Source organism: Alosa pseudoharengus, unplaced genomic scaffold, assembly GCF_046254945.1.
Source record: "Alosa pseudoharengus isolate Yale_2024_CS ecotype anadromous, Long Island Sound unplaced genomic scaffold, YU_APseudo_1.1 YU_APseudo_1.1_scf_3, whole genome shotgun sequence".
In the NCBI taxonomy this organism is placed as follows: Eukaryota; Metazoa; Chordata; class Actinopteri; order Clupeiformes; family Clupeidae; genus Alosa; species Alosa pseudoharengus.
In genome coordinates, this window is record NW_027468718.1 from 38,553,400 (window position 1) to 38,567,449 (window position 14,050).

General features: G+C 40.0%; 1 protein-coding gene across 11 annotated transcripts in view; it reads right to left on the minus strand.

Moving 5' to 3' along the window:
- The window catches only part of mycbp2 (MYC binding protein 2), a 339,346-nt gene that overhangs the window by 159,102 nt on the left and 166,194 nt on the right, over nt 1-14,050 (minus strand). For all 11 annotated transcript variants that reach the window (XM_076264226.1, XM_076264236.1, XM_076264232.1 and 8 more), the window contains 2 exons: nt 6,053-6,108; nt 5,839-5,954 (listed from right to left, as the gene is read on the minus strand). In XM_076264226.1, coding sequence (XP_076120341.1) covers nt 5,839-5,954; nt 6,053-6,108 — 172 coding nt within the window. The remainder of the gene's footprint in view (nt 1-5,838; nt 5,955-6,052; nt 6,109-14,050) is intronic.

The following is a 14,050-nucleotide window of genomic DNA, read 5'->3' on the forward strand; positions in this document are numbered from 1 at the left end:
TAGTCCTCGTGCAACAATATAATACTCAGAATGTCTCAGTGTAGATCTCAGATCTACGTCTATAGTTCAAAGGTATGTGCAGATATGTTGAGATATGTTTTTAGGAATTAATGTTAGTGTTAATGTCAGCGATGTATGGTTGGCAGGATGTGCACACAGACAGGCACACACGTAATGTAATACACGGTCATCACCACACTGGTCTGGTCCCTAAAAGACAAAAGCAAACAAGTTAGAGTTATACCAAAAACATGGAATGTGTACAATTGTTCAATACAACTTAGATATTTAAGTGAGGTTGTTGCACCATAAATCTGTAATGGTAGTTAAATATACTAGCCTAGTTCACTGCAAACAAAGCAACATTTTGTGTTTTATGAATTTCTGTTTAAGGATAGTTGATAGCCAAACAGTTTAAAGTAAACAGCTTAGAACACTTTGTAGGCAAAGGGTGTGTTGTTGCTGTTGATAATCATAAACTGAGTCTTAAGGATGGACCATTTTGATATTAAGCATCTTGATAAACAACTACACTATATCTTACAGCTTGCTAGGTCTGTCCACATTTTTTCTACAGATTACAATGTAGGCCTACTTTAGGATGTAGCCTACAACAACTGGGAAGCTTTAATTTATAGGCCAGAATAATGCAGAAATGAGTAGCCTAGGCCAAGTAAACATACTCTGCAGCTACAGCACAAACGTTATACCTCAACTTCTGTAGTGTGTTTTAACAATACTTTGATCATATGGTCCGTTTCCAAACAGTAAGGTTTTCATCAGGTCCCTTTCCACAGGTTATCAAGAGCCAGATAGTATAACGTTAGTTAAAATGCTACTGGTTAGTGAGCAAATGTAACGTTAATGTCAGTGCTTAGCTGGGAGCGACGTTAGGTTTGAATGTCGTTAGCTAACGTTATCGAAACCTACAGCTTAACCGGTCAATTTAAAGTGACGACTTATTAACGTGGATTAGGTTACGTTAGAACTACCGAGTTTGGCTACTTGTGACCTATCATTTCATACATAGCCTATAGTATAGATTGCTACATAACATAATGTTTGACGACATAAATGAGTCAAACCAAAAATCGGACCACTTACCTTGTCTGTAGTTAGAGAAATGTGCCTCTGGAGGAGAGTTTTACGAGCAAGTAAAGTATCACGGCAGGCCAAAACGTTCAGAAGATTCACAGCTCCAGAGAAAGATTGATTGCAGCGGACCAGCTGTTGATTGCTTTCAGGTGCAGGTCACATCATAATGCTAAAAGTTGCCGCCAAGGCGGTCAATGTTAACTCAATGGGAATTTATTGCTCTTTTATCGTAAATATCTCAAAAAGTATAAAGTTCACAAATGTAAAAAATACATTGTACAATTGTCCGTTACAAGACCTTTGTAGGAGTGTTTGAATGACGTCAAACGGTTCAGTGGTTTTAGTGTAGGGATCGACCGATATATCGGCCGGCCGATATATCGGGCCGATATTTGCGTTTTTTATGTGTATCGGCATCGGCAGATAAGCCGCTGCATTCGCCGATAGTTTTTTTCCCGCATTATTTACAGCGGGGAAAATAAGTACACGTCAATATTTTTTTCAGTAAGTATACTTCCAGTGAGGCTATTCGCATGAAATTTTCACCGGACATTAGTATTAACTAGGTAATCCACACATATATAAAACTCCAAACATTAATGTCTAAAAGTAGAGTTATGAGTAAAAAAGTGGAATAGCACAGGGAAAAAGTATTGAACACGCTAAGAAAAAGCAGTACACAAAGGCAAGAAATGGCAAGGAACAAACTGGAATCTATAAGTAGTTAGAGAAAATTATCCCTCCTATCTGTGCAAATTGATATAAGCTGGGTTAATACATACTGGTGGGCTATAAAAAGGTTTTTTGTTACCAAGGTGTCAAACAAGAAGCATTTCATAATGGGTAAAAGCAAAGAGCTCTCCCAAGACCTTTGCAACCTTATTGTTGCAAAACATATCAATGGAACTGGTTACAGATGCACATCAAAAATTCCAAAGCATCCAGCAAGCAGTATTGGAGCCATTATCTGCAAGTGGAAGGAACATCACTGCATCATCACTGGTCATGCACAGGATCTCCTTGCAAGATTTCTGACCAGGAAGTCAGAAGGATAGTCAGAAGAGTAGCCCAAGAGCCAAGGACCACTCGGAGAAAGCTCCAAAAAGACTTGGTGCAGTTGTTACATAAAAAATCATAGGTAATGCACTCCACCGCCATGGCCTCTATGCACGCATGACTCTTTTGCTGAAGAAAAACATGTCAAAGCTCGTTGAAAGTTTGCTACACAACATTTGGACAATCCTATGGAATACTGAGAGAATGTATTCTGGTCAGGCGAGAGCAAAATTGAACTTTTTGGATGTCATACTACACACCATATTTGGAGGAGAAATGACACTGTGCATCACCCTAAAAATACCCTACCAACAGTGAGGTTTGGAGGTGCTGGCATCATGGTATGGGCTGTTTTTCATCATGGTACTAGCAGACTTCATACAGTTGAAGGAATGATGAATTGAGTCATTTTGTTCAGGGAGAATCTTGACCATCCACCAGGATGATGAGGATGAGACATGGCTAGAGCTTCCAGCAGGACAATGATCCAAACCATTCAGCAAAGGAAACTCTCAATTGGTTTCAGAGAAAGGAAATCAAGGCCCTGACTTCAATCCAATTGAACAGTTTTGGAAGTAAACTAAAGATCAGGATTCACAAGAGGGACCCCTGGAATCTTCAATATTAAATGACTATCCGTTGAAAAGAATGGGCCAAAATCACACCAGAATACTGTAACTGGTTAGTTTCGTCATACAGGAAATGCCTTGTAGCTGTCATTACGAATAAAGGCTTTTCCACAAAGTATTTAAGAAATTTCAGCAGGCGTGTTCAATACTTTTTTCCTGTGTCATTCCACTTTATTACACATAACTCTACCTATGGACTTTAATGTTTGGATTTTTTTATATGGGGGGATTATCTGAGTTAATACTAGTGTCTGGTGAAAATTTCATGCAAGTAGCCTCATTGGAAGTATACTTACTGAAAAAAATTTTTTCCCGCTGTACATACAGGCGTCCACAGGCAGCTCTCACGTGCAGACTGCCCCTCCCCCACGAGCAGAGTGCTGAAAGCCTGCTCTTCAAGACAACAGTAAACTTTAAACTTTCAGCATCTTTTAACTGTTTGACTTAGCTGAAATATTGCCATACACTTCGAAGGTGGAAGCAAGTTTGTGAGTCCAAATGGAAAACACGAATGATAGATAGGTAGGCTACTTTTTTAATGCTTAATGATCGTTTATAAAACTGCTTGCCATTGTATTTAGGGAGCTGCAAATAGCTAAGTTGTAGGCTATCCATATTCAGGCGGTAGCTGTTACAAACACTGGTCATATGATTAAGTAGCCTAATGCCAACGTTATTCCGTGGTTTTATTCAGCGACCACCTGGCTGAGTGTTGGACGCGTGTGGTGTGTGTGTGTGTGTGTGTCTCCCTCCCTGAACATGCTTGCCATTGTATTTAGGGAGCTGCAAATAGCTAAGTTGTAGGCTATCAGTATGCATGCGTTAGCGGTAGCTGTTACGAACACTGGTCAATCATATGATTAAGTAATGCCGACGTTGTTCCGAGATATTTGTGGGAGTTTTATTCAGCGACCACCTGGCTGAGTTTTGAACGCGTGTGGTGTGTGCGTCTCCCTCCCCCTCTCCCTTCGAGCGGGGCGGAGTTGCCATCGCAGTGATATCAGAGCTTTAATAATGAGAGACGTGTAGTTGAATATTAATTTGTGTTAACGTTTATCATGTACCAGACATACCGTGTATGCCTTACTTGTTTAGAGCCGTTTGCTAACGTTATCATTATCAATCCAGTTCAATGGTGGTTCGTCAGCTACCAAACAGAAGTTTGTGTGTGCGTCTGGTCTGTCTCACTCAGTGGGACACACGCATCACAGCGATATGAGAGTGCTGCGCTACCTGAAGGAGAGATTTTAAAACTTTGAGAGATACGTTTTTATACCTTTTGACGTTGATGGCATTTAGAACAGAAACATCTGACACCACGTTATTTTCCTCTGCTGATTTATGTTCTGTGGTTGACAAATCTGGCAGCTTTTTTTAGGAAAATATAGACATAAAAAAATTGAAACTATGCAGTCTAAAATGACAAATCAAGCACTTTATTTCAGTAGCTCAGCCTTATTGTTTTCTTAAATTATTTAAATGTGTTGACAAAGGACATTTTGTGATGACTTGAATTATGTCTTATAATATGTCAGCAAGCAATGCATCATCAAGGCTGTGTTGTAAGATGTTGATGAAAGTATTTTGCACAGTTAACCATATCCAGTGCACCCATCCATAAGTTCAATAAATGTTCCTTTTTTAAATTGAGACTTATAACATTTGTTATCATCATTTGTAATTATGTTCATTTGTATGATGTTAATTTAGGGAGCAAAATAAAAGCAGTATCGGCTCCAAATATCGGCTCAAGAAAATCGGCAGCCTGTATCGGTCATCGGCTAAGGCTGATGGAAAAAAATCGGTATCGGTATCGGCACTAAAAAATCCATATCGGTCGATCCTTATTTTAGTGTTATTAAACGTCAAATTTGGTCGGAAGAAGAATAATAAAAGACGATAACAAGAAGAACAGTGATAATAGTCCATTGCATTTACATGCAATGCAATAACACTTGGTTAGATTTCATTGTTTGCAGTGTAAGGCCAATCTTGAAACGAAAATGTGCAAAATGAAGCAGCTGATGACGGCATCATTACCTGCAGTGTTGGGAACGTTACTTTAAAAAAGTAATTAGTTATAGTTACTCACTACTTGTTCCAAAAAGTAACTGAGTTAGTAACTGAATTACTCTATGATAAGAGTAACTCGTTACCAGGGAAAGTAACTATTTGCGTTACTGTTAAAAAAAAAGTTGCTATATGTCAAAGAATTTGGATTTTTTGAGCAGTTTCGAAAAGCCAGTTGAAATTAGTAGAACAGACAGGTGTTTGTAGGCTACATAACTTTCGATATTTATTAGATAGATAGATAGATACTTTATTGATCCCCAAGGGGAAATTCAAGATATTGCACATTGACAGACCTACGGTTGACTTCAGCCTGTCATAGGTTTTTGTTGTGAGGCAGAAAGATCTAGCTTTTGCTGCTTGGAGGACTTTGCACCGAGTCCTTCTTTGCTAGTGGATGGCGAGCATCTGTGGTGGAGGTAGGCTATCGGTGTTTTTGGCCACTAGCTTTAGATGCGTGTGTGAGATGCCTCATTAAATTAGAGTTGCTTACAACTTACAACGGATGTCGACAAAGTCTTCGCTCCTGGACATAATGTACACATTACATGAACGTTCTTGCCTTTGACCACAATGAATTTGAAGTAGTGCTTATATCTCCACCTTGAAAATGCCAACTTTTCATCGGATTGCTCCCGACCTCTGCTGTTTCATCGAATCTCTACTTTAGCTGTTGCGTGTGTTGGCAAGTGTATAAAAACACTGGCTCTGATTGGCTATCATGAAACATGACTCTGCCTTAGCCAATCATAATCGCTTACGTCATTATTAACCCACCTCATCACTAGCTGTGAGCCAGGGGTGCGTTCGGATTACACAGTTTATTCAATCAATGCAAAGTAAGTAACGCACCACATTTAACGTCCAGTAACGTTAACGGCGTTGTAACGTTGTAAAAAGTATTTAATTAGATTACCCCGTTACAAAAAAAATAACGTTGTTACCTAACGCCGTTCTTTTAAACGGCGTTATTCCAAACACTGATTACCTGTCTCTATGCCATCTATTGTCACATGGATAGTGTAAAGACCAACAGCTCCAGGGGTCCAGTTGGCACTGTAGGTCCCATCTGTGTTGGCTCTGATCAGCATGTTCTCGCTTGGCCTTGGGAATGCACAACAGAATACAAACATCAGGGACTAAGAAAATGATAATGGTAATATTAATTAATGGCTGCTGTTACTTTATAAGTTATATTATACCTCTTAGGCGTAGGTGAGGCGAAGCGAAGCTCCTCAAAAGAGTAGTTTTCATAAGCCTGAATGAAAAGGAAGCATATCAAAATAATAGTATAAAAAGCATTGTGAATCAACATTACTAGTGCAGTGCCCGTTCAAACATGCCATTCCTGAAGAAAACCCGTAGCTCAATTACATGCCCACATGTATGCCTGCTTTAAAAATAGGATGATAGGGAAACATCATTCCAGCTAAGCATTCAATAATGAATACTGAATATTATAATATATTAACCTATAATTAATGTGGCCTCTAAAAAAAGTAGGCATGGCTGCATGTGACATTTCTACAGATCAGAATGACATAATGAAATAAGCATATTTTGAAATATGCATTCAAAAATCTTCAAAATCGAGAGTGCACACCTTTGTGCCACGCGTGAGCCACATATGAAATCTTAGGTCAGTCTGACAAACGGTCAGCGAGATATGCGTGCCACAGACACACACACAGACACACAGACACTTCTTGCTTTATACCTGTGCATGTACTTGTGTATTTCTTATGTCTTTGGTCTGTATGCAGAGTATCCTTTGTTTATCCTTGAATGGTTAGAATTCAATGGGAGCCATCTCGAGACCTTTTGTTTATCCCCAGGGGTGATTCCATATTGTATACACTAGGGGGGCAAGGATGGGGGGCTTTCCCACCCTGATTTGCATTTGTATAGCTCACAGCATCATTTACATGTTAAAGCCTCCCCTAGAATTAGGAGGAGGGGGGTCATGGGGGGACGACTGCCAAGCAAGGCCCACGTCAATTTCTGAGAATTCATGGCAGTTTTCTGCGTTGCCTGCAAATTGCCGTGAACAGCCATTAACCTGAACTTCCACGACAATCTACAGTGCCTCATACTGACGAAAATCATACTTTTCATGCAATGATTGTCACGTGCGACTACTAGCATTTGGCCATGTGCAACTTGGGGTGCTCCTAATTAACGACCGTCTTGGAGGATGGGAGGGAGCTCCCAGAGGGCCAATTTTTCTAGGTTGCATGGTGCTTAGTTATCAACTATAGTGATAAACCATGGTTATCATGGCTACAAAAAACCATGGTCAAACTATAGTCATGGTTACCCAAAAACGTATGAAACCGAAAAACCATGGTTATTCTGTCATGATTCTGTCATTCTAAAATGTGGTAGAATCATGGAATCAAAAAAATAATCGTTTTTATCTTTTGTTACATTTTTATGAAAAATGGCATGTCCAAAATTATTCATACCCTTTTTATATAATCAATGGAAACATCTTTATTTGCCAATCATGCTCTCAAAATGGTTCTTATAATACCTACCAAGCCTCTCCATGTCTCCACAATGATTGTAGACCGCACCTTTTTAGCAGCAATCTGCTTTTTTTTTTTTGACTGATTGAGGTCTGGGCCACTCTAAAATGTTGACATTGTTCTCTGTTAACCATTTCTTGCCTTGTTTTGGCTGTATGTATTGGATCATTGTATGGTTTAATGGTCCAATGATGCCTATATACTACAATGGTACTGTTACCACAGTGCACATACAGTTAATAACAACATTATTCATACCCCTGGCAAATATTGATTTAACCCTTAGAACCCAATTGACGCAAAGCGAGTCAAAAAACACACCCTTTCTTCTCTGTTACATTGCTCCGGAACCGTTCATCACAGCGATGATGATATGAAACCTTTACTGTGTGACAGAGCAGAAGTGGGGCTTTCCAATGAGACTACACACTTGTCTGTACGATCAAGTATGAACATTTTAAAAAATCATGAAATTAAATCAAATTGCATCATTATATTACAGTCTATACTTCTCTCCGTTCACCTGCGCACCCATTACTCTCGTTTGAATTACTCGAGAACCCGTGATCGCATAGATATGGCAAGCATATCAGATGAAAGAGGAGACACAGGGCTGTCCATTGGTACCATGTATATGGATCCTTCTGGCTTATAAAAACAGACGAAGTGACTGCAAAATAATAACGCACATACACAAACCAACGCTGCACACCCATTACTCTCGTTTGAATTACTCGCGGACCCGTGATCGGATAGATATGCCACGCATGTCAGATGAAAGAGGAGAGACAGAGCTATCATTTGATACCAAGTGCATCCTTCTGGGTTATAAAACAGACGAAGTGACAGCAAAATAATAACTTCATATAGCTTGACTTACCCCACGTGATTGTCTGTTTTTGTGGCAAAGCATGTTTATAATCCAACGCTATCGTGTGTTTCTCAATGGCAAAGCATGATCCTAGCAAATTGCTGCATGGCATCCAATTCAAGGCTCACATTGCATCCCAATTAGTTCAACAAAGAAACAACTTTTTTCCCTTTCCTTTGTTCATGGCAATGCAGTAAAAAGTTGAGAATCATTATGAGTGCATTCACCATAGGAACACACAAGCTAACACGCAAACTCGGGTCAAGTCAGGTCAGATCAGTTCATGTCACAGATATGGAGCCCAGAAAGGTCATTTTTCATCACTAAATAAATAATGGCATTTATTTCCGTAAATCACACACCACATATTTCTGTAAATTGCTCAGCCCCAGAGTATCCCTCCAACATGGCAATTTTATTGCCAGATTCAGGACAGTCTGCCCTACACACACATGAAATGCATGTAGAGCTATTTAGGCTTTTTATATTTTAATTCTTTAAAAATCAAAATAAAATCAATGCTAGTACTAATACATAAAATGATTTAATCTGGATCAAATCTGGATAGCCTAGACTCTGCTGGAAAAAACAATATATAATATGTGTGTGTGGCTCTTACAATGACCAGAATAAATCCTTATGAATAAAGGTAGTGAAAATGCCCTAAAAACAGCTTAGGGTTCTAAGGGTTAATGCTGATTTTCTCTCTATCAATATGTTTGTTCTGACTGAAAATGACACTGTCAGATGCCAAAAGTTTGTAAGACAATGTAGGAGAAAAATGGAATTAAAAAAGGAAGTATTAACTGTATGTGCAGTGTGGTAACAGTACCATTGTAGTGCAGATACAGTGGGCATTGCTTCAATTTGGCCAGCTTCCCTCGCGGTCCCCGCGATCATGCGCTATCACACGACTTTAATTTGTATTTTTCCAGTGATGCTGCAACGATGCTGCAACAACCCAAACAACCGGCAGATGTCTCTTGTGAGCAGGGTGTCTCGTAAAAAGAAATGGAGCCTGGAAAACCCTACACAGACTTCACTACAGACTTTAGCAGACTGGTTTAGAAATAATTTAATAGCCAGAAATATGCCTGCCCTGCCCTAATAAAGAAATATTTGGTTAACTGCGAGTGAATCCCGTTTGCAGCCGTAGAAGAAACGCAGGACAAATTAAACATTCCGGTTTTCTCCAACTCCAACGATGATAGACAGACATCATTTGGACAAAATATAGAGCATATTAACCTCCGTTGCTCAGCCAAATGCCTTCCTGTTACATCCTGTTATCACAGAGTTACAGGAGATAAAAAATTTTTGATGGTCACAAGTTTACTTCATTAGCGTTTATTTTTTTGATTATTAAAGAGTGTTTTTCATTTAAAGGTTTGACTTTGTGCTTATTCAGTAGAGCATTTAGTGCTCTCCCCAATCCCAGACGTTCACATTGCATGTTTGTTTGTAATGGATGCAACCGCAAGATACGCGCTTATAGGCGCCGATACAGTGGGTACTCCGTCGCTCGAGCACCCACAGAAAACATCGAGCACCCACGTGTGCCAGCTTACAGTCCCGGCTAAATTTACATTAATTTAAAATCAAACATTGCAGTTGATGTTAAATTCAGCATCTCTCATAATGTGATTGGCTATGTTGCTGTCAATCCCCTACTCCATATACTAACCACCAATGAGAGCGTCTCTCGTATGAAAATTCCTGACACTTCCCACCTGAAGAATTAACGCAAGGCCTTGTTGGGTCTTCAGCCCCGAATGTTTAAAATGTATATAGCCCTGAATATAATTTTAAAAGTAGTCTGACAAAGCATATTTTTTGTGACACAGCTAAACACTGGTACCTCATAGAACGTCTATAACATAGCCTAGGTCAGGGGTCCCCAAATGGCGGTGATGACGTGATCCTATCCGGACCCGGACCATAATAGCCTAATTTAGATTTTCACGTAAGATTTCAAAGCTGCGCTTAATGTGTCGTTGGTTAGGATAACAGCATTTACTTCAGGGGCGTCAGGAACCATCATTTCGCTTGCTGCTACTCAGCCAGTGAAATCTGTGAATTCTGATCGAGTCAGTGAGTCGAGTCAGTGAGTGAAGTATAGCCTACTATGGGGAAGAGACTCACTGATAGCCTGAAACGAGCGAGGAGGAGACGGGACGAGAAACAATCAGATGGATATCAAGTTAACGATAACCATAACAACGATTTTTCAAATCATCGATTGGTCAAAGAGGAGAAAACTAGACAGCGAGAACAGAGCTTTATATAACGATACGGGGGCAATACCACACAAAACTGTCACGTCCGTAACGCCAACTAAATATGGATGTGACAGTTTTGCGCGGAATTGCCCTGGACCTCTTCTACATATTCAGAGACAGGCGATTTGTAAAAGCGCCAATTTGAAGCACGTCTACTAGACAAAGCAAATATTTTGAGCAAGCATAGGATAGGCTAGGCCCATTCAACAGAACTGAGACCACAGAATATTTTACGATTTAAGAAGGCAATATGATTGATCCACCAGAATCTAGTTAAGCCTACATGCATTCACTGCCTAACAACATGATGTTCCTGGGTTTCCAGGATTTCGGGTCAACATAAAAATGTTAAGGCTATTTCGCATAGGCTACTCAATGAGAACAGGGGGGATCCCAAGCAGCTTTCAGCCATAAGGCTACTTTGAGAACATTTCCTAATTCACCCGACACTGATATTCAAAATGTTGAAACTATTTCGGCATAGCCTATAAGCAGTTTAATTACATGTAATGTTAGTTGTAAACAAACGGGCTACTTGGTGAGGCTTGGCCTCACAGATGCGCTCGTTAAACATTGTTTGCTGGTAACCCGTCACAAATAACCTACAGATTCTTGCATGCGTACATTCTCTATTCTCTCCAAAATGCGCCCGTTCTATAGGCTGGCCAAGTGCGTAATTCTGCGGCATAAAGCAGATGTATTTGTTTATTCTACAGAAAAATAAAAATAACCTGTCAAGCAGTCAATTGACTACATTGCAGTCCATAAGTAGGGCAAATTAATATACGAAACCAAAACGTGGGGTCATAGTTGTCTAAGCCTCTGCTGTGAGGCCAAACCCATGAACAAAGACACATTGATATCTGCAATAGAGTTTTTTTTGGTGAAACAAACTCACAGCCGAACATTGCAATAAATACATAGACCATCTGGACAAAGTCATCAACAGAGTCATAGCACTGAAGGGAGAGGCAACTGGCATGTGATCTCCCCACGGGCCAATGGATGTACAAGTTTTCTCCTGTGCCTACGATATTTAATCCAGTGTTTTGTCAAGTTGCAAAATGCTATTTGTTTTAACAAATTTTTATGGTAGTAGCCTATACAAAAAGTACTTCATATTATCTTAATTGCTTTATACTCAATACTTGACCAATGGCTATTGCATCTGTCTATTGAAAGTGAGAATGTGGCAAGTGATCTACTGTATAGTTAGACATTGTTTCCAGAAGTCTGGAATGTAGATCAGGGAGAATTTAGTGATGATAAAGCAAGTGGAAATAACTTATACTTATTATGCTCAGTGATGGCAAACAATTAAATACTGAGACTGTCACGGATTAACCCCTGGTGGCCAAAAAGTGAAAAATCACACATGCCGTCAACATTTTTTAGGACTTCGGTGACCCACCTCTCACCCAAACAGTAAGGAATATTGATTCTGCCTCCAGAATTGTGTAGTACAGGCTACAATGAACTACCACACCAGTTTCCAGCCCTCTACCACTATTAGAACAGACGTTATGGGCTTCCAAAAATGGCAAAAGATGAAATGTGAAATTCCAATGTGTCAATTAGGGCCGTGGCACCCGAAATTCAAATGGACGCCACAGGCAGACCGTTTGAGATATTGACCTGAACCTTCAGATTCCTTAGTTTGGGAACATAAGGCATGTATTCGCCGCTTTTCAGCAAAATCTGAGAGGTGTCATGTACATGGGTGGCTGAGTTGGCATGGAATGACCCTACAGTGAAAATAAGAGTGGACCCAATATGGAGCCTTGTGGGACACCTGTGGACAGAGCGATGTACAGTGGCAGAGCGATGCACAGTGGCTGAAAGTGGTGCTAAAGTTTCACGCAGATTCACGCTGCGTAATGCGCGACTGAAGTGGCCATTTGAAAGCCATTTGTGTGATAATTGAGCCAGTAGAGAAATAACTGTTCAGAATTAATCTGTAGCCTTGGGTAGGCTTCTGCAGAAAACAATGTTGCTGGCGATTTAATACTATCTAGCAACGTTTTTAACAGGCTAGACAACTATGAGCCACGTTAATTTGCCCTACTTCTTGACTGCAATGTAGTCAATTGACTGCTTGACATGTCATTTTTATTTTTCTGTACAATAAACAAATACATCTGCTTTATGCCGCAGAATTACATTCATATTTGGCTGACTTCTGCAGACGCGCAAAAAACACTGCCACTTCCCTCCCCATATTCCAAGATTAAGATAGTAGCCTATACAAAAAGTACTTCATACTATCATAAAAAATCGTTAAAACGAATAGCTATTTGCAATTTGACAAAACACTGGTCCTCATTTTGCGAATGCGAGGACGATATGAGCCTGTTGCATTTAGTTAGATGTCCGAGTCAAGCATAATGTTTGAAAACCACTGGCTCTAAATCACAATAATTTAACACACGACAGTTGGATAGCCTACTTCATCATGTTCCCATGCCTACATTTTGGTGAGTAGCATAGAGATCGTTAGAACAATAAAGATCATTTATGGCATTGTGTCATGTAAGGTCGTTGCAAAATCTAGAGAAATGTGTGAGGTGGTCAGCGGGGGACAATTGAGACACACATTGGATTGTGTTATTACTTGAACATTTCACACTTTAATGTTCTCAAAGTAGCCTTATGGCTGAAAGCTGCTTGGGATCCCCCCCTGTCAAGCAATATAACCATACAAACGCGCGGCCTGCACTCATTGTTTCAAAAGGAGTAATTTCGGCTTTGGCGGAACTGAAGAGCTGTGGACAGCACGGCAGGGCATGCCCAATGAAAATAAATTAACGCAACGCAATACAACACAACACAGACCCCGCTTCTCTCGCGTCAGTCACTGAAATGAACGAAACACAGAACCCGCTTCTCTCGGCAGTCACTGACAGTAGCCTAGAACAGTGGTTCTCAAATGGCCGTGAAGGCACTCCAGGGGGTACGTGAGATTTTAACCCTTAGAAGCCAATTACGCAAAGTGAGTCAAAAAACACACCCTTTCTTCTCTGTTACATTGCTCCGCAACTGTTCATAGCAGCGAGAAGCCTTTATTGTGTGACGGAGCAGAAGTGGGGCTTTCCAACGAGACCACGCACTTGTCTGTATGTTAAAGTATGAAGATAAAAAAAAATCATGAAATTAAATCAAATTGCATCATATTTACAGTCTCTGCGTTCACCTGCGCACCCTACTCTCTTTTGAATTACTCGCGAACCCATGAACGCATAAATATGGCAAGCATATCATATGAAAGAGGAGACACAGAGCTATCATTTCATACCTTCTGGGTTATAAAACAGACGAATAACTTCATATAACTCAACTTACCTCACGTTTTTGTCTGTTTTTGTGGCAAAGCATGTTTATAATCCAACGCTATTGTGTGTTTCTCTATGGCAAAGAATGTTCATAATCCGGTTTTGAGATCCTAGCAAATTCCTGCATGGCATTCAATTCAAGGCTCACATTGCATCCCAATTTGTTCGACAAAGAAACACCTTTTTTGCCTTT